We start from the raw sequence: 27,285 nt of genomic DNA on the forward strand, positions 1-27,285 counted from the left end.
ATGTGAAGACCCAACACAGGATGGGTATATCGACTATAAGGGCCTTAAAGGGTTAAGGCTGTTAACGTCCTTTCACATTCACACTCTTACTACAAAACGAATGGAGTGTCGAATATTCTTTGCATTGTCGTTAAACTGATTAAATCACGAAGGAAGACACAAGCGAAACTTTTGGTACATGTAGCGGAAATGTATACAGTTTGATCGGAAAGCCAGAATCGAATAGAGCATTTGTGAGGCATAGGTGAAAGTGGGAGGATAATAAGACGAATCTTGGTGAAGTTGGATTTATTAACGTCGACTGGAGAGAATTTTGCAAAGGAATCGTCGAGCTCTTAAATGAATACGGTACCAAATTTTCGTATTCATTGAAATCATGAAATTTCATTACCAGCTGAGCAAATACGTTTTCAAAGAAGACCCTGACGTTATGTAGTCAGTCCCTTTATGCAAAGGACGCATAGAAATGTATGTATTTAACACGAAAATGTGGAGATGAGCCCGTTTACCATATACTCGGCAGTTAAATGTTGTTGAGCGCACGCAAACAGCCGCGGGTGGGTTTTGCGTGTGAATTTCATCTGATTTAACACGCTGAAATAAATCCGTTTTGTCTGGTGGGAGACAACTGAACAGGACGTCTATCTGACTAGCATGAGCCCTGCGGCCGTGCGTTTCCCTGCTACCAGCTCTCAGCATCTTCCACAGCGATCCTCAAGGACTGGGACATTGAGGTTAAGATGGTTTATAAAATCTGGGTTGGGGAGCTTAGTGAAGGGAGTGCACTTGATGGACCAAGACGTGGATGTGAGGATGTTTTAGGGATGAGCAGTGCAGTAAAATAGCTGGGTAATGACGGGCTTATGATGGTGATGAAATGTCAGGTTTTATAACAACGTGGAAGATACTTAACTACTTTTGACTCCATGGGGAAGATTCTACACCAGGGAAATAATATATATATGACACTAGTATGGATGGTTGGGTTGTTCGTTCTGGGATGCCAAGGGAAGTCTTAACATGGAAATGGTGACTGATACTGGTACTCGTCTACGGCCCTCTAAGGTTCTTCTTTTCGACCTTTTCCTGGAAAGATGGAAGGAAGAATGAGTAAATGCGCAGAATTCTTGTCTTTCTATATTATCTTAAAACTTTGCATACTATGCAGTGTATTGATATATAAAATCATGCATACAAACAGAACTGTTTACACATTAAATAACACTTTGTACCAAACGCGATTCGACCTCAAGAGGCCATCATAAGTGGCAAAAAGAACATTAATTCATTAGTCTGTCTATTAAAATCATACAATTCGTGTTTTATAAAGTGCGACCTTTACATTGCTTTATAACAAACCATCGTATGAATTTACATTCACAAGAGATTTCGAGTGTAATGTGTTTTAAAAAATATAAACTGAAAGGATTTTTACTGACCACCCTAATAATAAAACAAGAATGGAAAGTTGTACTCTTTAGAGTACACTGAATTTCCAAAGGTGTTCTTCACACCACATCGCGGGCGATGACGCTAGCATGTTAACCAAGGGAATAACAAATCAACAACGGTGTCAAAGATCATTGTTCCAATAATGTTATCCGATGTCATTGACAACAGTGATCTCGCTTCACATTATTGCTACCAGGATGGTGAAATTACGGATGTGTATTTGTAAATAATCGTTAATAGGTTGTGAAATATACATAGTCTGTCTGTAACGGTTAACTTAAAAGGATTAAAATTGTGCGAAAACGATTTAATATATTCAGTGACACATTCTTTTAATTTATAAATAAAACTAAACAAAGGAAAGAAAAATAATACACAGCAAAGCTGCTTTCGTGATCAGTTAGGGATAGCGAAATAAAAAAATACATTACAATTTAACGTCAGGTAGTCACTTCTTTGCATGTTTCTATTCCTCGTCATTTAAATGTGCTATTACAGTTTTGTAAAATACTTAACCGAACAATAATTTGATAGACAATAACGCCACTAATTGCCAGTCATTCCCCTTCACGTGTATCGCTTTGTCTACCTGCTATTATCCACCCTGAATCAGGGGATGTTTGCTGTGGTCACCCTGTGCAACACTCTATCCCTAATGGTGGATGTTCTCTCATGATCTGAGTCCTCCCTGCCCTGGTTTGTCACAAGCGGCTGAACCCTTTCGCTATCAGATGAAACTGTTTACATATCAGAGCAGTGTTCCTCGCATATTTCAAGGGAACGAATAGTCGATCAAATTTAAAATTTCCTGCCCTTCATCTATGCCGTAGAATGAGATAAGTATGAAAAACGACAGCTGGAGGAGAACAGAGGTTAAATGATTGATTGTTGAAACTATCGATTATGAGAGGGTTATATTATACGTACACTTGCATCGTGGAATAGGTGGGCGGAGATGAGAGGAAGGCATTTAGACCAAGGAGAACATGGGACAGCGATGTCGAAGAAGCTGTGGAACTTTTGTGACTTAGGAAGTCGGCTTGCCCGAACAGAGAACAGGAAACCAGAATTTGTGTGAGCCGTAATCCGACATTGGCATATACGTCAACAAATACCAGTATTATGAGTTGTAATTGCGTTGCAAAGGCCTGTGTTTTGCCGATCCACAGGTCTTGTATGTGCTACCTGAAAATACCCTAAACCCATTTAAACTAGTTTTTCATAGGCAAAACCTAACGCAACCTAATCTGTCAACACTGCCAACAGTGACAGGAGTTTCTAGTTCTGCCTAGGGTGTTTCTAATAACATGTATAAAGTCTTGTCCTTAGGTTACAAACTACAGTCTTACTTCTGCAAGAAGTTGTATGTGTGACGTATTGGAGTTCGTGTAGCCGCATTCGAATGTCGACCGGGATACCAGTTACATAACATATATTTTGATGTCGTTGTTTTACTCAGTTCTTGGGGCTATTGGGTAACATAGAAACTTCACACCGGCCACAATTAATTTATTTCTGAACTATAGTGTTTATTGTTTATTTATCGATGCTGTGAGTAGCTAAGACTGCATAGCGTCAAATTATAGGATGATTAATTATCAGTGAATAATTAATTGGAAGGAATATGGAAGGCGATCGTGGCCTAATGTAAGGTACCTTACCAGTTTTTACCTGGAGGGACTGAGGATGACCATCAAAACATCAGTCAATATACCCGGTCCTAAAGCCGAGATTTTAATCCGGGACATCCTGAATACGAATCGATAGTGCTAACCACTCGACATCTACGTTCGTTTCTTTCTGATCGTTTTAGTTTTTCGATAGACTTACAAAAATCATGTATTCTGATGATAAATCCCCCTTCAGTTGATACATATTTATTAAATAAGCTACCCACATACGCTTTTGACATGAAAGGCACGTATCATGGTAGATGTGTGTCCAGACCGAAATATTTATAGTAACAATGAGAGTTATCCATCACCGTCTCTCTAGTGGGGGACGGGTACAGGGCGAACATAAAGTGTGTACGAGTAGGTAAATGACAGACCAAAGCAAAATCATCGTCACGAGCGGCGAATTTCTTGATTAGTTGAGCGACTGGTCACTTTTGAAAGACTGTTTCGAGGAGTTGTGATTTTGATACTTATTACACTAAGTTAGTAGGAAGTAGTAAGAACGTACGTTTTGGATGTGGGTGTTGAAGAGAAAGATTTGGAGTTGAGAGAGAAGTAAAAAGAGGACAGAAGAAACTAACAACAATGAAGAGCTTTATAGCTTGCAGTCTTCGCCAAGTACTGCTAAGGTGATCAAATCGACGGGAACGAGATGGCGGGCCGTGGAAGAGGGATACATAAGAAATGTGTACAGAATATGAACCAGAAAACCTGAAGAGAGGAAACCAGTTTAGGGGGCCTATGCATAAAAGGAAGGTTAATATTGACATTTATCTAAGTTAAAATGTGAGGGTATGGACTGTATTCAGTTGGTACAGCGGTGGGCTGTTGTATATACGGCGATGAACCTTCAGGTACCATATAGGGTGATTTCGTCTTGACCAGCTTGTAGACTGTCAGCTTGACAAGTAAGACTCTGTCCTGACAGGAAGTTGTTACTCCTGCAAAGCACCGTCGCACAAGAAGTGTGACATGTCTCTCCAGCTGAAGGTGTGCAGAAGACTGTTGGATGGCGTAGCCAAACGCGACCACTGCGGTCATGTGCACATGTTTTACGCCTGTATTCGGGTATTTGGTTCTGTGCAGATGCAGTTTCATGGTAATGGATAGCAGAAGATAGCTTGAAGTAAAAGCTGGAGGCTTCAGAGATTGAAATGTGTGGGACACTCAAGTTTTCCCACCCGTTCCTAAAGCCAGTAGGCCTGCTATATTCAACTTAGGATATTTGCTGCTTGATATTACAATTTTATAAAACTTCGTGTCGAAAGTTTTATGTAGAGGACTACCATAACTGCTTACAATATTAAAGTCACTGCCACCTTTGTTGATAACATGTTCGTCGCCGGGCACCAGGCCTGGCTCAATGTGAAACCCCCGTTGAGCCATTGAGCCAGGCCTGGTACCCGGTGACGAACATGTTACCTAGTCGGAAAGTTGGTTTAAAAATAGCGGCACGTCACTCCGCACACTAGTCCCTATTGGTTAACGTGCGGCCATGAATATGGGACTGGGGCTGGTATATAAAGAGTACGGACAGGATCACCAATGAATCAGTGCTCTGAGGAGGAGGACTAAGATGTTTCTGAACACGTCGTTTTCTCCATTTAACCACTTGACTCGGCTGGTAGCCCGAGTAGAATTCATTATACTGCTTTTAGTAGGCCATTTTTAATAGCAGCTCTGTTTATTCTTCATTATCTGTCTCCTAAGTGATCTCTTCACCTTAGATAACCGGACAAAATATTGTCTGTTTGCTCTGCCTTCGGGATTGTGACGCCGTGTAGACTTGCAAGTAGATACCAATTGTTCGGAGGAAACTACTCTCTCCACTTTCAGGGCTGCAAGTCTGCAGTGCGTTACAACGGGAACACCAACACTAACCTTCACCGCCCTAGGATCATCAAATACTATGGCATATCTTCTATACGTTTTGAATGTCGCACTGATCTCAACATTCTTGATTTAGTGATCCTGGCAATTGTAAAGCTCCTGATTATGTAACTTCAGTCCTTCGTCACGTCCTCTCTCGTTGATCCATATATTCTGCACAGTTGTGTTGATTTGGTCTGATACGCCCTCTTCCCTCACACTTTGGTTGTCATATAAAAGATCCCCATTAAACACAGTGCTTTCCGTATTGTTTCTTGTAGGAGCATGTGATACGGCTGGCTGCTCGCATTCTCCATGAAGTCGATCTCGGTGGCAAGTTCTGGCCCCATTCTACAAGTCCGAGGACCGGAAGCCGCCGGTACAGTTCATTCTCAGGGATTCATGGTAAGCAAGCAGACCTTGACAATGGAGACTGCTTTTCACTGAAACTTTGGCGGCTTCTTATTACCTTCTCCTACTCAATAAATAGCCTGCGATTTTATTCGTGCTGGGCCACTTTTAAATATTTCCGACTTATTTAAATGTGCAAATTTTGTAGATTCAACTCCTGACTTGCGCGCCGGTTGTGGTCTGTGACAAGTGAAATGTCCGGCCCCGAATTTAAAGAAGTTATCTTTCATAAAATATCTTGATATGTTCTAGAAGTTATTGAAGTAAATTTTATGTGTAGTATTCTTAGACGACCGCATTGGATACAGATTGTTAGGCACATTACATTCCAGAGATGGGGCGGCAGTTAATCGGTAGAGCCGCCAACTAATCTTCTCGTCAAAGTTGAGTCCGAAAGTTTTTCTGTAAAGAATTGCAGAACGGTGGTCTGCATTAGTGTGGTTTGAAAGTATACAATTGTTTTGAAAGCTTTAATTCAACAGTTCTTTTTTAAAGAACAAGTAATAAAAACTTTTCAAACAGTGACGATTAAAAAAGAAATGTAATGTGGTGTTAGTTAAAGTGGTATACGTCAAGATGAACTGCAATAAAAGAAACCGGAATTTCGGGCAGTGAAGGGGCAGTAGAGGAACTCGCTCGCTGCGATAAGAGCGACAGGGGGACAGGGGCGGAGAGCCCAGGCCTGCACATGTGCCAACATCCACTGGTTGAACATCCGTCGTGTCTTTATTTAACTAGTCGGATTTCCGTTTTCTGTTTTCATTTCGCCCTTTTCCATTTCTTCGTCAAGTTCTTTGTTTGACTTGTGTTCGTCTTTACTTTTTCTTCTCTTTTCTCGGCCTTTCCTGTAGATGTCATCTTCCTTACTCAAGTCATTTCTTTGTAGTCTCTATAATGGTTGGTGTTGAACCATGGGATTGAGTTACCAGAGACTTTGAGGACTTTGTTATACCATAAATTCGTTATAAGCCCGTTCGAAAAGCCAAAAACTAAATGTGGGCAGGTGCCTGTTGTTTCCACCATCTTCTGTTAACTCGTGACGAGATCGCAAAGCCTCTGCCACATGGACGTGTAAGCCTTTATCAACGGACAAGTGACAGAATGGACGGCAGACGCGTCAGGGGATAAAAGAAATATTCCCAGATCACTACTGCAAGAAGTCGAAGTTGGCTTAGTGAGGAATTAAGCCACCTTACACGGCTGGTAGCCCGATAAGAATGTATTATACATAGTCCCCGTGAAAGCTTCAGATCATACAAATCGAACTACTGTCGTTCAGGTGGCGGCCACAGGATGCGAACTGATGTCTTTAATGTAAACCATAGGGCAGTGTTACTGTAAGGGCTGGCAGTTGCTGTCACCAAAACGGATGTTCAGTTCTTTTTCTGGTTTTAAAGTTTTGAACTTCAAAAGTAATATTTTAGCTTGAAACATAAGTCATGAATCATAAAGGAGTAGGAAGCAGATTTCTGTTCCACGGAATTTGTTAATGCACAGGACATGCGTTTCACTCTAGACAGTTATCTAGACGGATATGCACGCAAACGCACGCACAGAAGCTACAGCGCTATTCGGACCTTGGCCTCAACTGTTAACGTTACTTAAATCCTTAACATTGACCCTACTGTCCTATAGGACTCCTTGGATGGATGATCGGCTCGCTGTAACACCAGAACACACAACAGGAAAACGTGGATCTGATTTAAAAGCGCTATGTCAGCGTCTTGAACGGCCAGAGACCCCACGGCCGCTAGGATAAAGTTCAGATTATATATTTAACGAATAAGAAGCCATGACGTTTCAGTGAACGATTGGACTGGAGGAATACATTAGCCTGGTCAGAAGCTAAAACAGGTCTACCCTTGAGTGTAATTGCGGGTTTGTAAGCGAATTGCTTTGATTTGATTTCAAGTGCAATAACTTCCTCTTCCATTCAACTGCTTTCCGTCATGACGTGTACGAGAAATTAACTGCATGAAATCGAAATGAGAAACAGACACAAGCCACACATTCTGTGGTCTGATGCCAGTGTTTGTTGGTTTATGTTATGACGCCTTGTGTAGTGCATTGCTTGGAAATAGGGTTTATACAAAAACCGACTTTTGAAAAAACCGGTTAAACCGGTTTTAGAATTTTTACAAAAAAAATTAAAACATTAAAAAAATATTTATACTTATTTTAAATTTTTTCAGTTTATTTAATATTTATGGAAGTACAAAAATGTAACAAAATAAAATATACTCTATACAAAACCAAATAAAAAACTAAGATAACTAAAATCCGTACAAAATATGAATTATAAACTATGTCGGTTGTTAGATCCAAGTTAACAATTTGTAGTCTCTCAGAAACTAATTCTAATGTTTTCTTAGCATCGCAGGAACTAGCTATTGGAACTAAGCCCAAATTAAAATCTTCCGCAAAATGGTGCACGTTGATATTAAAATATCTGCGATTTCTTTTGCTAGTCCACTCATCTAAAGTTATAGAAAATGTTTTCCCATTCTTCTTAATACAACCCAATTCATTTATAATTTCACGTTTGGCATTGTCATAAAACGCATGAATGACATCCATTACTCGAGAGTTGTTGTTTGGTAATAAATATCCTCCTTTGTTGCAGAGACTCTCGTACGAACGTGCTTGTTGTAATGCTATTAATGGACAATCCATCCATTGCAGCACTTTTTGGTATAATTTCTTCTAAACTGCTCTTTTTCACGAAATTAAAAATAGAATGTGTTTGTGGATTTGCATGTCAAACATTCGCCTGACTCATGAAGATTAGTTTTACTACAATATGCTTGTGCCCGAGGTGATTTCAAGTCAAAATATTAACGTTTTTAATCAATTAATTAGCTAATTTTTCCATATTAATTCTAGTATCTGAAACCGGTTTTTTAAATTTTAAAAATCGGTTTTTCGATTTTTACAAATTTATCAAAAAAAAAACGGTTTTTAAAAACCGACAAACCCTACTTGGAAAGCCGTAGGAGTACGAAGTGTCTGTATTTCTGTTAGTAATTACACGAAGGATTGCTACACAGGAACAGATTACTTTTTGCTTCTAATTGTAGGGCCATTTCAATTTCGTTAAAATTTGGCAACAGTAACGGGCACTTTGCATGGAAATCTGTGTTGCAGTTTTGCTTACCGAAATGACTGGTTGCGGAATTCGGAGCCGGGAACTGCGTTGTAGGAAATCCCAAGCCATTTATTTTACAAGATCAGATTCTGGCGACCACTCCAAAATTGTTTTGCCGTGCTTACATTTCGTAACTTTTTTTATATATTTGTATTTCTTACCTTCATTATGCGTATCTCTTTTTCTTTAACCTTTTTGTTTCTTTTGTTTTCTTTCAATTGTAATTGCTCTTTCTTTATTTCCTTATTGTCTTGCTATCCTTCTGTCAGAAACAACAAAATAAATCTTGAAAGCGATGTATTTGTTTTCAAACCATTAACATTCTGTTACACGTTGCTGTAGTTAACTCGGTTTAGAAATCTGATCCTACAGTTCATTTCTTCAGTGTTGCCTGTGTGAAAATCTGGCCGGCCGGCCAGCCGACAAACGAAATATTGATCGCTGTGAACGCACGCTAGCTCAGCTAATCGCGTTATTCCGATTCAAAGCCAGATAGTGCCTCCAGGGTTGCTAACCCTTGAGACAAGCACTCTTAACTGGCGCACAGCCTTGCATTAAACTACACTAATGCGTTGCATTCCTGGTAGCCAGGCAAGGAAAATAGCTGATCCCAGACCACATGCACCAGTCATTCTTTGGCAGACCTCTGCTTAACGCAGCCTACACATCGTAACATAAAATTAGGTGGATGTAGGCGTACTGCAATTGGCTTAACGTTCTCCACATTCGTTCTCTGCTGTTTTGTACATCTCATTTCCGCTGGTGTTTACGAGGTTCATTGCAGATACTAAAAAAGTAGGTTGTCTTTACAAATTTTATGACCATATGATACGTCAGTGCGTCAAAGTCACACAGTATTTCCCCCTTGTATTACGTTAAATGCTTCACGACTTCAAATAAAAGTAATAGGCGAGATCTTGACGAGAACTGAATTCTGTGTCATGTACCAGTATTTTGTGCGATGAAGTTCAGTCTTGACTTCGAATGTAAAGTAGGAAGTGCTATAATGGAACGGTACACTGAGTAACCAACTCTATGGATCATCTCCCTGAAATCTTAATAGTTACTAAGGTAGTAGAGAACTTCCCAGCCTTATTTGTAACCTGAAAGTTTGTTACCATGTTCCTATTCAGTGCCAAATAAACACAGTACACATCTTCCGGTGTCACTTCTTTGAGGTTCACTTATTATCTTCCCACCCACACTTAAGTATTCCAAGTAGTCTTCATCTGATTTTCCAATATGTACTTTGAAAACATTTATCGTCTCTTCTATGCGTGCCCTGGCCGTCTTGTCCTCCGTGATTTAATCTCTTTGATGAAATTTGACGAATAGTGCAAAGCATGAAGCCGTTTATTATACACTAGTATTCACATTCCTCCTGATATTTATTTCCTCTTAGTTCCAAATATTATTATAAGCACTCTGTCCTCAACCCCTTCAGTTTATGTTCTTATTTTAATGTAGAAGACGATGTTTAATCCCCACAGAAAACACAAAATTGTATTCAAGTATATTTTAATCTTTAGGTTCTGCGATAGCAGACGGGAAGTCTAAATATTCTGAATTGCGTGATAGCAAGCATTCACCGGTTTTGTTTCGCTCTTAATTTATTTCTGAATATATCTTTGATTGGCTGCCGTCGTTCCCAAATACGTTTGCCACGTTGTGAAAGGTTTTATTAACTGTCTTCTTATAATTTTATATCATTATCATATGATTTTGTTCTGCGATGTGGTGATGAGATATGAACTTAATAGGATATACTTAACTGTTTAAAGCCATGTGTAACTGAAGGTACTACCTGCTTTAATAATCAATAACTCTGTCCAGTGTATTTATAGGTTTCGCTTGGTTCTCGGAATGACAGTGGTATTTCTCTAAACAGCATTAACCGGTTGATGTGTGTACTGAAGAAATGTCGTGTTGTGTGGGGGGTGCGGACTGAGTGTTTAAATATTATTGAGAAGATCTTTGGCTTCAAAGCATTCGTTTTCTGGGAGATTACTTCAAACAGGAGCTCCTTACTTGAGTCAGGTAGAACTTTGGTATTTTTAATTGTGGTATTTGTGTTTTTGCCCAATAAATTACAAGCACAAGCCAAAGTTTTCCAACATATATACAGTTGAAGTTGTAGTTTACATTTATAAACGTGTAAGGCCCGATCCTTCCGTTTCCATATTGAGTCGCCATACTGACCCGAATCAGTGAACCCAACGTCCGCTTTTCCTATGACCGCTCTAGTACAGTAATTTTGTTTATTTTCAACATTTGTATCTCAGATTGAAGAGTCAACACAGCGCCGGTGAAGTCCAAACTTTTAAGTGTAAATGTGCTTGAAGTCTTTTTTTTTTACATTTAATTAATGAGAGATAAGCGGGACATATAGCACGCGTAGGGAAATTGGAAAGGTTTAAAGAATTTGTAGTGCAAAGAGTCCACTTGGACGATTTAAACGCGTGTAGGATAATATTGAAAATAATCTTGGATTAAGAGGATATGAAGAATGAACTGTCTCATAATAGATTTCAGTGATGGGATTTTGTGAGCACCTTTGGGTTTATTAGTAGGGAGTTCATTGAGTGAGTGAGTGAAGACGTCAGTTTGGAGGTCGGCACGTCTGTGCTGCTGCAGTGTGTCACAGCGAGAGGAAGGGGAATTGTGGCAACTAATACGTCACATTACATTAGCGTTAATAGGAAGAGTGTGGTTTATGCGGCCGGTAATGCTGCATGCTGCAATGAATCTCGTGAAAAGGCGCTTGTTCTGGTTCCTCTCACTTTCGTTGCTACTTCGACTGGCATTTATCAGATTGAATCCTTTTTATTATTTGTATTGTCTACATGTAAGAGGCAATTACACATCTGTACGAGTGTCAACATCTGTCCAGCATCTCTTTCTGTCTTTTATTATCCATGCTGTATACAGCGCTATGTCATTTTTGGCCACGTGACTTAATCCGTTCTATGTACGTGTTTTTCCCCCCATATATTCCTTTATGTCTCTAGGCTGTAGTACATTCTCTTCAACTATATTATCGATCTTAAATCTCTCATCTGTCAGTATTTGTGTCTGTCATGTTGGCGTGTTGTCCAGATAAGGGTCTTAAAAGTTATTTCTGCTGCTTCCATACTTTTCTCCCTGTCCCACCACTTCCATGTCTTCTTGTCGTATTTTATCACTGGTTTATTTCAAAGTACCGTGTCCTGCATTCCTAGACATTATGTTACCGGTGTATCGGTACATTCCGTTCATAGATGTGAATGTTTGCCTTTTATTTCTCAGTGCTCTGTCGCTGTCTGAACATAGTAGCAAACTGCTTGGTACAAAATATTTTTTAAAAGCTGATAGTTACTAATCTGTCTAAGAAATTCCCATGTTTTGTGGATCCCGAATATTCATTACTGTGTTCACAGAAACATGCCATTGAATCTTACGCGAGCAACTTCGGACCAGTCTCCACTTTCATATCTTGTTTTACTAATATCCATGTTATTATTATCCTCCCATCCCTAAATTGTCTTATCCCTATAGGCTTTAGACTAGAATTTTGTATGCATTTATCATCTATCCCATGCCCTGCCCAACCCATTCTCCCTATTTTGGACACCTTAATAATAGGCTATGATATTAGATACAAATATTATGAGTTAAACAGACTGAATAAATATTTGAATTCACGTGTTCTGTTTGTTTATTTCCTGTAGCGGTAAATCTGGTTAAACGTGAACCTCCTCGTTCGTGGTTGTGGGGACCCGTGAAAATGAGAGATACCAACACGAAATGACACTACGAACATTTATTTTAGTACTCAGGTTTCTCTTTAATGTGTTTAACGCGAAGATAAAATATTTTCGTAAAGTGAGTTCTTTAGACATATTCCAAAACTTTTATTTCACAGCAGTGAGCACATGTAATTGTCGACTGGCTTATTTAGACAGCTATTTCAAAGTGTTTTACGCGCTAAATTTTGATGTGTCCGAAACAAGTTGAAATTGGCGTAACTGAGGAAGAATAAATACATTTTCTGGGATGATGCTTTAACACCCTGACTGTTGGAATTCAGTCGCCTATGTACGTAAAGACTGAATCTCGCTCTGGCCGTAAGTTGGTAGTACACGGGACTCAGCAGATCAAGGGGATTGTTCGTGTTGTTTTAGGTAAAGTAGCGCCTCACAGCGACGGATGGTAAGCTGTGAAAATAATGAATACAAATCAGGACTGCAATGAAGCCGTGTTCACACTGCAACGAATTCTCGTTCGTCTTTGGCATTTTCGCAACTCTGCGGAACGTATGTTAAAATTACTGCCTTAAAATAGGCCACGACTGAAATCCGTGACTCTCATTGTGCGCTTGTCCTGTCATATTTAGTACAAATTTGACCTTCTTACTTTGAAGGTAATATTCAACAAGCCGCCCGTAAAAGCGTCTGTAAAACAAATCCAGTATTGTTCATCAATGAAAGGAAAATAACGCCAGTGCTAAAAACTCACGCAATGTATTTATTTAACGACGTTGGATGCCGTGGTCAGGTTTAGGTACTCTTAGAGTCTTGAGTAAGAAAACATCTTGGAGGATGTAATCCTGACTTATAGGCCTATTAATTATCCGACAATTTTTCACGAAACGTAGCAAAACTACGATAACTCAGGAGAGCCTGATTCTAAAATGACGGGTCTTGTTCGAACACGGAACCCCTCGAATAGGAACAAGAGAGCTGACTTGTACACCAGATACTGAAGTGTAAAACTGTACTGAATTGTGATTCTGATAAGCACAACGTGGTAAGAATTTATTGTTCCATTTTGTGCTCTTACGATTTGTACGGGAGGTGCCACTACAAACTGGACTTAGCAGAGCTGACCTTTCACCTTATGTCCAGCGTGCAAGATATGGTCTACCGATTGACATTTAGAAGTGTGGAGTAAACGGATTTCTCGGCGTATTATCTCGGTGTTAAAGCGTCTAACTTGAATACGGGGAAGTTTAGATAAGTTTATCCCTGTGCTTAATTATGAAGTAAGATGAACAGACGCACAACTCCACACATTTCAGCCCCTACACTAGACTGAGGTGAGTCGTCAGCTTCAAGCCCCGACCGCTTTGTCGCTGAGGAAAGTTTCCGGTCCCATTGGATACGAAGCTCGGCGGTCCATGAAATAGTATGGACGCAGTGGTGAAGAGAAAAAATCTTTCTTCCATGCCGGTAATAAAACCCTGGTCATCTAGCTGTTAGCTTAATTCGGTTTAAATCTAAGCGGGGGAGCTAGCCATTCTGAAAGTGTTTTCATAGTTTTCCTCAGCAATTCAGCAAGGTTACAAATTAGTGATGAAATAGTGATAATATTAATAAAGAACCTTGCAGATATGGGGCACTTCTTGAAGAAATTCGGACCGTCTATCCGCCTATAAGTGCCGATGTAAGCTTCAATAATTCTGGGAAGTTCTTCATTACCAGATAATTGAACAGACAAGCATAATAAATCCATTAGATCTTTTAAATTGACATAAATGCTGATAAATCACTGAGAGAGACTTTATTCTAATGAAGAATAATAAACATTAAGAAGAACATGTAGCTTGTTCTGAATAAGATTGTACAGCACTTGGATGAGAGTTTCAAATCTGTGATGGCCATTTTTTTCTCTTGTTCTCACAATAAACACCGATTGTTATGCCAAACATTAACAGACATGTTTCGACGGAGATGCGTCTTGTCTCGGACATATGAACCCATTTCTTAAAGCAGACTATTATTTAGACAAGCATTTGTAATTTAGAATTTGTAAATGGGTTCCACATTGCTTGTTCAAATACTTTATTTCAGAAGTAATTTTATGACGTATCAGCTACTGAGGTTGCAATGTTTTGTATCGGAAGGGATGTTTGCGGAATAGACCATGGGTTATTTTTAATTCTGGTACTATTACATAAATTGCTTGGAGGAAATGCCTGTTCCCAGCCTTGCTACGTTTGGGTTTGCAAAGGAGTAAAAAGGATGCCCCCCCCCCCCCGCCTAATGCAATAAACGGTCCCTTGCTTCTGATAAAGCAATTAGGGATATCGTTCGGAACCTGCTCAAGAAGGCCACAAATATGTTCATGCTCAATTCTTCAGGGATTTACTTTTTGCCGTGGTCTGGGTTAGTTGAGAGGGTTGCTAGTCGGCAGGCGCTACTGTGAGTGAGCAATCAATAGACGAATCACCGGCCATTCCGTAACTATAGCAGGGCTGAATGTACAGACCCTTCCGAACACATCATACACTGAATAAATTAGCTGCCGAAGTGAATATACAGAACGTTCCAAAAATATCGTCTGCAAAAGACTTGTCAGTGTATCAGTAGTACAGTTGTCGGAGATAGTGGCTGACTTACGTCTCAGTCTGATCGGAAGTAGAAATTGTTAAAAGTCCACTATTTGACACGACTCTGAGATATCTGCATGCACTACACATTACCACAACCTAAATATTTGTAACACGTTATGATATTATCGCCCCGTCTCAGTTGGGCCTTTTAATAGTCTGATTTCAAAGAGGTTACCCCAATAAAATTCTCATACTTTTTTCGTTTATTCTGTGTATCCATGTCATGGAAACTCCGTATTTTCTCTACCCTGGCAGTTTTATGTGAGCTGCACAAATCACACATTTCACTGTTCTGCAATATCCTAAAACGTCATTAACATTGGACAAAAGAGTTTTATAAGAAGATAAATTGTTGCCAACATACCAGCATCAGAATTTATCGATTTATGTATTCGGAAGACTGTGTCTGCTTAACACCTGGTTTAAATCTCGGCTCGGAGACCGGTTATCATGACGGGTTTCTCGTGGTTCTCCTCAGTCCCTCCAAGTAAATGCCGGGATGGTACCTTAAATTAGGTCACCAACTTTTCCTTCTACATCCTTTACAGTTCATTATTCACTATCATCCTCTCATTCCACCTGTATAATCTGAGATACTGAAGGAATGGTCCATAGTTTTGACATACCTATTTCTAGTGGCGTTGTTCTGCTATACTATAATGAGTTTCAGAAGTCGTCAATCATAAATACAGTGAATCAAACAAAATGTTTTATTCATAGAGACTTGGGAAATACATTTAACGTTACATCATCGCAGATTTTGTTCTTCGATATATATCGATAACTGTGACAAGGCCAACTTGGGTTTATCATTATGAAATCTAGCCTGGTGTCGGTTTAAGGAGTGAAACTCTAACCGTGGACCAAGGCTAGGTTGACGTGCCGCCTGGTCCGACCTGTCGCACCTCAGGAACGGGGATGGATAAGTTTGGAGCGTTGGTGAAAACCCAAGAACCTGCCCACAGTGCCAACCTGTTCTGAAGTTATCCTGGAACTGAACCCAAGCCTTCGACCTCACCAATGGCACGACGCCTACTACAAGCCATTTAGTCTGTTAATGGTTGGGTTTCTTGGTTTGTCCGTGTTCTCGCTTCACCTTCCTGATAACAGGGTAACCGGAGTGCAGTGTTCCAATGCGGGATTCAAAGCAAATGCATGATGGTGCCCTATGCCCCCCTCTCCCAAGGGCCCCCTATCACGAGGGGGAGAGCCTAGGGGAAGATCTGACAACTGAGCACTGGATTATGTGCGGGGTAAATGTTCTAATACGTTACTGGCCTATATGTTTCAGTGTGCCCACAAGTGCAGTAAAATTAATTTATTTTAAGACACGTCTCCAGTGGCGGTTCCTGTACAAACATTCACAACTGCTTTGCTCTATTTATGCATCTATATTAATCCTTAGGGTATTTACTTACACTGTAGATGCTGCATAATATCGAATTAGATGAGAAGATATTTGTGAATGATGAGTTCGGGCACGTAAGGGTTTGGCCTTTTTCAAAGTACTGTCCTGGCATTCGTATGGTAAGACTGAGGACAACCACGAATACCTTTACTCGGAGTAACCTTTAACCCACTTTTGTTCCCAGGGCTTCATTAATCGTAGACGTGGCAGAATTTACCGCTATGACACAGGCAAGCTGCTATGGCTTCTGTGCATACTGCACGTTCGGATATGGTGTGGTAGAGCGGAGATAGACGATGAGAATAGTATCCTGACGCTAGCAATAAAACTGCCTCATGAATGAACTATACGTTTATTGTCAGGCTCTTCATTCGAAAACAGATTACACTGATGGACGTTTCACTACTTACTGCCATTTTCAAGGTTTGGTTTTGTACGAGTCCTTAAATGCCATTTGCATGTTGGGGTCTGGACAAGACGGTAAAATCAGCGTTAACGCGCCTGACATATTCATATCCCGGTTATTCTGAGACGACGTGCCATTTCATTTCTTCCAGGCAAATGCCAGAAAAATTCCTTATAATGGATCACGAGCGGAAAACGCCTGGTCGCTAGTTTGTGCGTCATTTGTTTCAAACCTGAGCAAGTGATGCAGCAGCCAACCAGTACCCGTGTTTTGACTGCCGTTTCCCTGGCTGCGTCAGAAGCCGCAGGGGCACTGCATCAATCCCATTAAACGGGGAGCCGGCCGCAAGCTCACGGTTGGGACAGCCCCTATATTAAATTATGCTTCCCGCATTGTAATCGTTACAAGGAACTTTGTAGCAGAATACTTTCTTAATTAATAGGCAAGAAGCCACTAGACGACAGCTTAATAATTAATACTTTCTCTCCCCCTAACCGCCTGTGTGACGTGTAGCGGGACAGCTTTATATTCTTTTCTACTTAACTGCCAGGTTCAACTCCCAAGTTCCACCATGAATTGCTATTGGACACACTAGACGTTTAATTAATAGCAAGTACTGGTTAACGTTGTGTATTCATGTGTTTATTTTACAGCTAGATACAGGTTATGTAAGTCTTGTTATCGACCCTTTTGACAGATAGCAGTTCTCCGAAACGTCGGTTTTTAGTCCAGCTTTGACGCTGACTGATCACCCGAGATTTTAGGACATGGATAGGTTATTGCTGTTTTAAAACCTGATATTTTCTTGTTTTTCGCCTAATTTTAGCCACTGAACACTTTGTGGTGAACACTAACTGATTTGTTCCCTCTTCCCGTTTTCTGCCACTTAGTATGACCGGCCGAATGGTGAGAGGGATTGCGTGGAATTTTAGGGATCAGTCGCTGTAGCCTTCGGAAAGTGGAAATCAGTACGCTGGTAGTTTATGTCTGAGATATTATTTAATATGCGCTTGTGCATAATTTTTAATTGCGAATGTTTAGTATGGATTATATCTCTTCTATATAATACCACATAAAGGCGTTAATTTTTGTATTGTAGCTAAAATAAATGAGTTTATATATATATATATATATATATGATTTGTATACTGTTGTAGTGTACAATGTATTGTTTCTCGCAAAATCCTTTGTTCCTTTAGCTGTCCGTGAAACAGAAAAGTTTCAGAACCACAAAAGATTTAACGAGATAAAGTTTTCTGTGTTGTATTGAGTGATTGTTAGACGTGATTTTTTTTCGTCTTTACGATAGATTGGATATATAACAGGAATATGAGAAACAAGAAATACAAGCAGATAATATTAAAATGGAGGATTTAGAGAAAGTAGTTTAAGAAAATGTGAAGTGGATCAACTATCCTTGCCCCAGAATCTGGTTTCATGATTGGTCTTACATTAACGGTGTTAAACCTTTGGGTTATACCATATGGGACATTCGTGGTCAGCTAAAATAGTTCCTATTTATGTGGTTCTACTTATGGCTCATCCCTGTGGTTTATAGGGACTTAGAACCGTTATAATAACAGCATCATTATCCAGTTATATTCAGTTAAAATTATTTTGCCCTTGTCTTTTTAGCTTGTTCCCGCCTTAATCTCTTGGTCTGATGAATGATATAGCCGACAATTTTTTGTTTGCGGCAGATCTTAAATTGAAATGGACTTGAGATATTTCATTGTCGCAAGATGTTTGGGGCGTGTTTACATCGTACAAACTCACCTTCAGAGATACAATTCTTAATGCTGGGCTCGAACTCTGGCGATGTGGAAACTTGGAACATCATTATCCCCATGGTTGCTGTAATTCTCCGTTTCGTCGTGTTGTGAACTGGGTTGCAGGATTAACGCAGCGACTCAGTAATGTTGGACCGGGGCGCAATCATAAATAAATACCAAGTCTCCCTTTATTTCCTTGTTCCTTTTCTTTACTGTCCGCTTATTTTTCTTGTCTTTGCATTCCCTTTCTTTTCTTTCATTTGCCTCTTTATTTTAATGTTAATCTTTTTGAAAGTCCTCTTCTGTCTCCCTTTGTTCTTCGTTGTCTTTTTCAGTATTTTTATATTTTTTTCTGAATCACTCTTCTTTTTCCCCTCAGTTATTTAGTATTGCTCATTCTTGTTGGTCCAGGGGCGTTTTCCCAGGGGATAAAGCAGCCTTTTAGTACCGTATTGTAGAACGCGTGGAGCTTTATTTACACTCCTACATATGCCACAGTGGCATGGGCATGGTGCTTAGACACAGGAGCAGCTTTATCTTTTAACATACTATATTATGGGGTTTAGGTCTTGGGAATCAGAAGCTCCAAACAGGTTTCTGAACCGTCGTTGTTTTATGCGAACAGTGTGATCGGTTATTCCTAGTGCTGAAATTGTACGCAAGGGCTTTTTCTTGTAATTTTCCTGTTATACTTTCTCGCTTTCTTCTGAACTTTTATCTGTATTTCCTTCCTCTATTCTTTTCCAATTTCTTCACAACCGCCCCCCCCCCCCCCCCATTTATGCTGTTTTCGAAACAAGTATACAGTCGACTGCTCAGTGGGTATCAGCTGCACATGAACACAGATCATAAACACACGATTTCTGTATTATATATTGTCGTTATTCCTCAAAAATTATAAACATGTGAGGTTAGTGGGAATAATGTACAGAATCTGACCAAGGTGTTTGCGTACGGATTTTGACCAAACCATATAAACTCCATAAGTTTTTCCAGAATATTATTGTTATATTTCGCTGCCGTTTTCCCACAGAACGTGGATTTCTTGGTGGCTCGAAGTAGTCTGAGACTTTAAGCGTGTGTGTGTCTGGCGACATTGAAATCAAATCTAGTGCTCTTGTGTTTCAGTTGTCTTGATGTGTGAGAACGTGCCGCCATGCTGCTGAGGCTGGCAGTCTTTCTGCTCGCCACCACTCTGTTACTGGCGCCACCGCGGCAAGCCGTTAAACAGGATGGTGAGTGAAATAGTAATTTAATATAACGTACTGATATTATTAGATCCTTGCAGAGGTGTGAAACTATGCATCTCCCTCTGACTGAAGTCGAAAAGTATTTGCACGCCAAGCGATGAGGGAACTTGGGACTTCTTGAATTCCAAGTGAAGTAACCTGCGTGAAGAGAATTAGATAACGGTTTTTATGCGCGTTATTCTTCATCTTCAACAGAAATTCTTGGGCAGGACGTGGGAAACAAAAATAGAAAAGAATGGTTGCACGTCATGAACAAGGATGTGTACTTTTTTATGTCAGGGCACAGAACTACTGATCAAGATGGAGTTGTGCAACGAGGCAGTTTCTGAACACACCCCACACACACTCTGCATTTCAGAGATGGCCGATTTTCTTTTGTATTCTCTGAAATAATGGCCAACTTCCGTTGACATCAGACGGTATCGTTCGGGCACCTTCCACGAAAATCGAATACCGAAGAAAAGCCTTACAAGAGTGTCGATATATTTTCTTTAGAAATTACTACTTTCTTTGTTGAGGCAGCACCATTGAATAGTTCAATGGCACAACAATATCCCGGGCTGTTGAAAGAAGTTTTAGCACTTAATCACTGAAACAGCGATCGATACGAATCTACACTGAAGTTGCACGGGAATTTGTTGCACTTTCTCGAGCTGATTCCGCGACCCTTGGGCAATCGGAATGAATTTCATTCATGGACTGAAATCACTGGCCGTCGGCGTAGACGATTTAGGGTTCCGAAGAATTGTTTCTTGTGTGTTTCTAATGGCACTGGTTGAATGATAGATGCATTCACTTGATCATAGGCATTTTTTATGCCATGTTATTTATTTATTTATATCAAATGGCAGGTACATAGAATTTCATCTTTGACCATTTTTTGCCAAGTTTGTAGACCACTTTGCCGTTAGAGACGTTGCCCAGGGTGCACCACAAGGAGGTAGGTCTATCATTATTATCATTCATTAATACCAAGCCAAAATAGTTTTGTCGTAAAAAGCAGGCTTCTATTAATAAAAGTAGCATGTATTACTTTTTATTATATTACCATATAAAACTGCTAAAAGACCATAAACTGCTGTTATTCTCGCCTTTCATGATCATGAAACAGTCATGTTACTTTTCTTGAAGTCTGAGGGAGTTGAATAATATGTAGGTGGTTTCAAGGTTATCCTGTCTGTGCTTAGGTTCTTGAATTCTGGTCATTTAGAGTCTATAATACTTATGTCCGATATTTAATCAGGGGACATATATATCCACCCAAGAGTTAAACCATCCGTTCGTAAATTTAAAATGTTTATGTGCTTATAACGGAGTTTTACTAGACCTTGGCACCTTACAATTTCACAGAATTCGAATTTCAAAATGTTTGAAAATTCTTAATTGGTTTGCTTGCGATCTCTTTATGATCCTGTTCTAATGGCTTGTCATGTATGACTGTGTGTTTAAAAAGGATGCCTGAGTGAATAAAGTTAATTTAATTTAAAAATGATTTCAAGATAGAGGAGTTCAATCCAATACATCCCAGAGAACTAAAAATATTGATCATCACAATTTATATTCCTTTAAACCCAATTTTATGCCTCCTGTGACTTTCATTTGTAGAAAAAACTGAAAATTCTTGGCTGAGATAAAATGTGGAACAGTTATTCTTAAAATTGTTCGTCTCGCACATGCTCTCTCCGACCTCCCGCTTCTGAGCTTGTAAAGTCTGTACACTGGTTTCCGTTCCAGTCTCAGCGATGATCTTAATTCCGTCTGCGGGACTTACTAAGCCCCAAGATTGTACTCAGTCTTTGAACTCGCCTAGTTCGTCACGTTAATTGCTCTCTCATTTTAAATCTGAACTGATGATGCGCGTCGGTAGGATCCTCCAAGCCTGCATCTTGTGGTCACATAATTCTGTCATCCAGAGATAAACGTCCTACGTGAATAATAAGCCAAATATAAGGAAATCTTCCCTGTGTCTCACCTTCACGCATTCTTAATCTCGGCACTGGATTTAGGAGTGAACGATCAGCATTATGTCTCGACTGTTTTACCCACGAGGGTCGAGACCCAAACACCCATCGTTGGCCTGTATGAAGCAGGATTGATTAGAGTTGATCTGTACAAAATGGTGATGAATCTAACCGCAGCTCTGTAGTACCTTAGTCAGTCACTTGCCCTTCTAAGTACGAAATTTCTGTGAACAAGATCGGAAAGGTGTTTGCTTTGGAGTACACTAAAATTTTAATGGTGCTCGTTACGCCATATTACAGACGATAATATATTTTGATGATCCAGTCCACAGAATATGCCCCGTGCCGTGTTTCCGGATCCTTTTTGATTCTTCGGCTCATTAGATGCGGCCACTGTTTGCCGGGGTCAAGGTTTCTCGGGTTGTGGATAATGAAAATGCAGTTTCCTTGTTTTGCATGACCGGCAGCTTCTAACAAAATATTCTTTCATATACACCCTCCCCCTAATCTTGTAGGGTGTGAGCTTTACCGGTTCGATATCGATTTCCAATTAGCCCTCTCCGCCTCTGCTGCTCCCTTCCCGAAAAAGTCATGGCTCCTGTAGCAGCCTCTAGTTGTGGAGGCTGCACATTAGTTCAGAATGAGATGCTTTCGGTGATTCTGCGACCGTCGAAGAGAACTTGGAAAACTCTTGTAATTATTACTGCATTTAACCTGTTACAGCCGCAGTATTATACTGACACTTATCGTGTAATGGGGTTTACATAGTTGATGAAGGATACGGACTAATATGAAATTAGCTAAAATTCTGAAGCATCCCCTACCACAATGAAACCAGCTTCTGGCAGCAGAACCGTCACGGATTCCCGCCATTGGACACGATTCTCAGTCGCCTTTGTTCACCTCTTATCCGCACAACCTGTTTTTCCAGTATCCATTCTTCTTACAACTTAAACTAGTTGCCCTAGGCAGAACTCGAATAAATTATTTTTACTGAAACCTAACGTAACGTTGCCTAACTACGACTTTTTTTTAACTAAGTGATGTGTTGTGACCTAGATGGTACAGAAACATCAATAGCCACTGCTACGATACGTTACGTTTCAGTAGTAATTACTTATTTTTGTTTTGCCCAGACGAACTCGTAGTTTAGACAGATTTCGGATATTTTCGGTAAGATATACAAGACCAGTTCCTACTTAAAAGGAAACTTAACGCATCTGTATTCCAAAAATCACTATATTGATTAATGGTGTTTGGGAAATAATCGCTGTTTACTTTGAGAGTTACTCGAGTCAAGGAGGATGAGATGGACAGGACATGTAGCGTGCATGGGAGAGACAAGGAATGCAGGGTTTAACGCCAGCCTTCTTATTGGTAAACGACGATATTTTCTGTAATCGCTCTGACTATTGTAGCGTTTGCTTAGATTTGCAGGGCGTGAAGACACTGGTATCGTCTGCCGCTGATCTATAAATGATGATGTTCTCCACTTCTCCCTGAATCTCATCGCATTTCTCATACATTCTAATCACTTCTATGTTGCCCCACGAGAGACTGGTGACGGAGCTAATACAACGTAATCGGAGTTTCGGTCGTGCACCTTCTTATGAACTTTCCCCCTAACATGGCACATCTGGTATTTAGTACGCGCCTTTTGCTTATTTATTTTACTGTTCTGATGTTTCAGTTAACTGTTTTCTTTCTTTCACCCTATCACTGACACTGGTTGAAGTATTCATGAAATCCTTCTAAAGTTTTATGATGATAATATAAGTTTACAGTCAATGAAGACCCTTTATTAATGTCTGTATCAGTAGAAGCTGTTAGAAACCTAAGGTAGTCCAGCAACTTTGACAAGCGGGTTGCAGAAGCAATCAGCAAGCAGAAACGTAAGGACATACCGGCATCGTTTCAGTACCTTATAATGAGAAACCTGACACCATCAATGCTTCCTCGCATATAATTTCGAAATGAAAAGCCACAGTGTGCTTAGTTGACATGTCGTTGCTAACCGGACCAAGGTTGCCAGTACAAACTTTGCACTAAGTGCCTACGGGATCTACCCACATATCTGCGCCCCTCCGCTGAGGTCCGTCGTCCCCTTTTTATCTTTATACTAGCATCAGCCAGCGTATAAAACATTGATTTCCATCCCCCTGGCTTCTTCCCTGCAGCGGAGAGCATTCCATTAGATAATGACACAGTGGGGCTGCATGCACCAGAAGGGTCCCCGGTCTAAATATGGATTAAATTTGTACTCTGCGGTACGAATCATGTAATCCAATTATGAGATATTTCTCTTCAGAGTTTTTGCGTCACCATTCTGGTCGAATGACACGCATATCGAGAGAGATCGATATCTTGGCGCTATATGCAAAGGTTACAAGTGTCATGGACATCAGTTGGGTCTGGGAGTAAACAAATTTTAAAACATGTCATTTTATAAACAAGATATGTCGCTTAGTAGCCTAATACTGACACAGATATCGCGTCTTAGGTCACAGTTATCGTACTAGAACTTTACTTTCGATTGCCATGTTCACACACATAAACTAACTTCAGGACCTGAATGCGTGAGAAGCTGATAATTGGCTGCTCTCAGCAACAGTCAACGAAATTTTCTGCGTTTTATGAAACCCGAAGATTTATTACCGTCCTCTCAAGAGCACGCCACCAGTCCCAGTCCACACTCCCCACCCTGTTTTCCTAAGATGCATTTAAATAATGCGCTTAAGGTATTCTTTAAGAGTTCATCCAGTAAAAGTTGCATGCTTTATATAATTCTGTACAGGCCTTTACTATTCATACCGGCTTTCGCGAAAATGGCCAATTCTCATACTGTGACAGTATTAAAGCCTGAAACTGAAGCACGTAGGCAGACACGCAGAACGCGAGCAGGGATCCGCAGTATAAAAATATGCATACACTACACGGTATGCAAGGTTCTAAGCTCCGAAGTAGTTCACTTTTGTCTTCATAGGACTTTTTCGGCACTTTTCCACCTGCCACTCGTCCTTTAATAAATAAACATTTCTGGAAACTTATTAGAAGCTGTTCGTTGTTTCTAACATCATCAATATTTTCCCCTAGAAAGCACAGTTTGGCCTTGAGTTTTTGTCCGAAGAATAACGAAACGCGGAGATTATTCACAAACCGATACACAGACATCCTAACTGTTGTTTATTGATTCTGATGTTATTTAACGACATCGTTTAAACTGCAGAGCTTTTTACAATCTAATGGGTTGGAAATGTGACAGTGAACGGTTAGTGGAGATGACTTGGAAGAAGGACGTGGCCTGTTTTGAGGATTCATACTGGCATTCTTCTGGAACTACTGAGGGAATCCACGATAATTGGCTCAATGGTTCGAATCCCTTCCGAATGTTCTGGCTCCACCGTTCAACTCATAATTTGCCCGTCCATTGTTTGTATGATCAGTTTCTCATTCTCCTGCCTTTCGGTGCATAGTCTAATGGTAAAATCTTTTAGCAAATCTTTCGTCCATTCTTTCCAAGTAGTTTAACAAATTCGTTTGATATTCAGCTATTTCATTTATGACGTTAAACATATATTTAGTTGTCTAAATTTGTGGCCTCTTCTCTTGTAGCCACAACACTCCTCAGGAACCTAATTTCAACTGTTTCATTTCTGTCTTCTTGTTTAGTTATGGTCCAGCACGATCCATATAACAATATGAAACACCTGTTACTTCGTTCAGTTTTCAGTAAGCGTCTCTTCTTTTGCTACTACTCGTACATAGCGTTCTTTTAATTGCGACAGCTTATAGCCTGTTGAAAATTTCTTTCATATTGAAATCATTAAAATGTTTAAGATCTTCGTGTTACATCACTGATATTTAAACACAGTGACTCATTCAGTTCGTTTGTCGTTGAACACAAATCTGGCTATTATTGGTTGAGAGATGTATATTATTAAAAACGTAATGAAGGGATATAGGGAGTATATCCTCGTTCGTTTCTACACCAGACGGTGCATTGACTCTGAGGAGACAAAATTCATCAGTTCCCCCTTCCGGTGCTTGTGCTTACCACACAGTTTGAACGAGTATCCTGTTCGAGATGGTTGGTTACAGCGTGATCAAGATGCAGTCGATGTTTTCCTTCGTGTAGACATGCGGTGATGAGGCTGCTCGAGGAATGTCATGGTGTTTCAAGATGTTGTCCACAGGGCATCGGACTCTGACCTCGTGAGCCCGAGGTCACCCAGAGGTCATGACAGTCGCTGCCAGCGTGTAGCAGCTACAAGAGAGGGGTTTGGAAAACAGGCCTGTGATGGTGGATGGAATAATTTCAATAGAAAATTAAATATGACAATAAGCCGTGTATGGGTTGACGGAGATATTTGAAAAGCATAAGTGGCAGAGTAGTACGTGTAAAGCTTTATTATCCGCTAATGTTGCCGGCTTTATAGATAACCGTAGTCATAAAGGAAATTTTTTTGTGCTGCTAATAGCACCAAAAAGCCTCGAACCGTACTTTGAACTTTCTCTGTATTCTTGAGAGCTGCATATACATGTGTTTTTATGAAAGGCCGAAAGCGCCCAGGCAACCAAAGATAGTTAATGAGAGGCACCTTGATTAATCGACATCCAGAGAAAAAGCAAAGATTACAGAGATAAGAGAAAAACAGAAGAAAGACAGGCAGCGAAACAGTCGTAGAGATGCGGAACGAGTCTGACCAGTTGCATAAAATTTATTTCCGCTACCCGCTGTAAGGAAATATACAAGAGCAGTGGTAAGGTGTAATCCACTTTGCAGTACACGGGATTTGAAACCCCTTCTACCTTATTTTGCATCTCTCAGTGATGTTGTTGGTAGTTTGTTGCAGACATGATTTGTGGATGACAGATCTAGACAAGAGAAGAGATACTAAGCAGTTTCCGGCCAAGCTGATCATAGCCAAAGACGTTGAGTTGTAAGGGGAAGTTGCAAATCTTAAAAAATAGAGCTATATTTTATGCTATAACTGAATTGTTGGTAATTCAGATGAGCCTTTGAGAACGTCGATAAAGTTTAATTTGAGATTTGTACAAAGTTAGGGTGAGATTGGCCCTCCAGGCTACCTGCCAGCATTAGCTTATATGTAGATTTTAACTTTTAACACAGACATCTAGTAGTCGTTAGATGGTTGCCTTCTAGGATGCTGCGCTGTGCAGTCGAGATTTTGGCCGACATTTCAGAGGTGGTTATTGCCTGCATCATCGGGGCGATTACCCTTCATACTCGTCGCCGTGAGAACCTAAAATCTCACAATAGTCTCTGTCGAAACCTGTGGTTACATTTGCTTCTTTGAAGTGTTCTTACCAGTCGGCGGGCGGACTGTATCAGACTAGTAGTCTAGTTTCAGTTTCAAACATTTCTTGTTTGTGTACTTAAAGTTATGGAATAGGCCTTACAAGTAAATTAGCCCAATTTTATTCGACGGAATGGGCTAGGAATGTCACTTTCGTAATTAATACTAAATGTATATGTTCTATTTACATCAAAATCCGTCCACATTGAGCGTGGCTGGTGCAGGGAGTTCAGACTGACACAAAGGA

At 40.2% G+C, this 27,285-nt stretch overlaps 1 protein-coding gene across 4 annotated transcripts in view; it reads left to right on the forward strand.

The window, feature by feature from the left end:
• The window catches only part of LOC110827676 (uncharacterized), an 80,120-nt gene that overhangs the window by 13,267 nt on the left and 39,568 nt on the right, over window positions 1-27,285 (forward strand). For 3 of the 4 annotated variants that reach the window (XM_022059532.2, XM_022059534.2, XM_022059535.2), the window contains exons 2-3: window positions 5,279-5,402; window positions 19,638-19,744. In XM_022059532.2, the coding sequence (XP_021915224.1) occupies window positions 19,666-19,744 (79 nt within the window). In that variant the 5' untranslated portion in view covers window positions 5,279-5,402; window positions 19,638-19,665. The remainder of the gene's footprint in view (window positions 1-5,278; window positions 5,403-19,637; window positions 19,745-27,285) is intronic. The other variant, XM_022059533.2, reaches the window with a different exon arrangement.

The sequence above is a fragment of the Zootermopsis nevadensis genome, unplaced genomic scaffold (assembly GCF_977971745.1).
Source record: "Zootermopsis nevadensis isolate Lab colony 2312 unplaced genomic scaffold, Znev_1.0 Znev_ptg000020l, whole genome shotgun sequence".
In the NCBI taxonomy this organism is placed as follows: Eukaryota; Metazoa; Arthropoda; class Insecta; order Blattodea; family Termopsidae; genus Zootermopsis; species Zootermopsis nevadensis.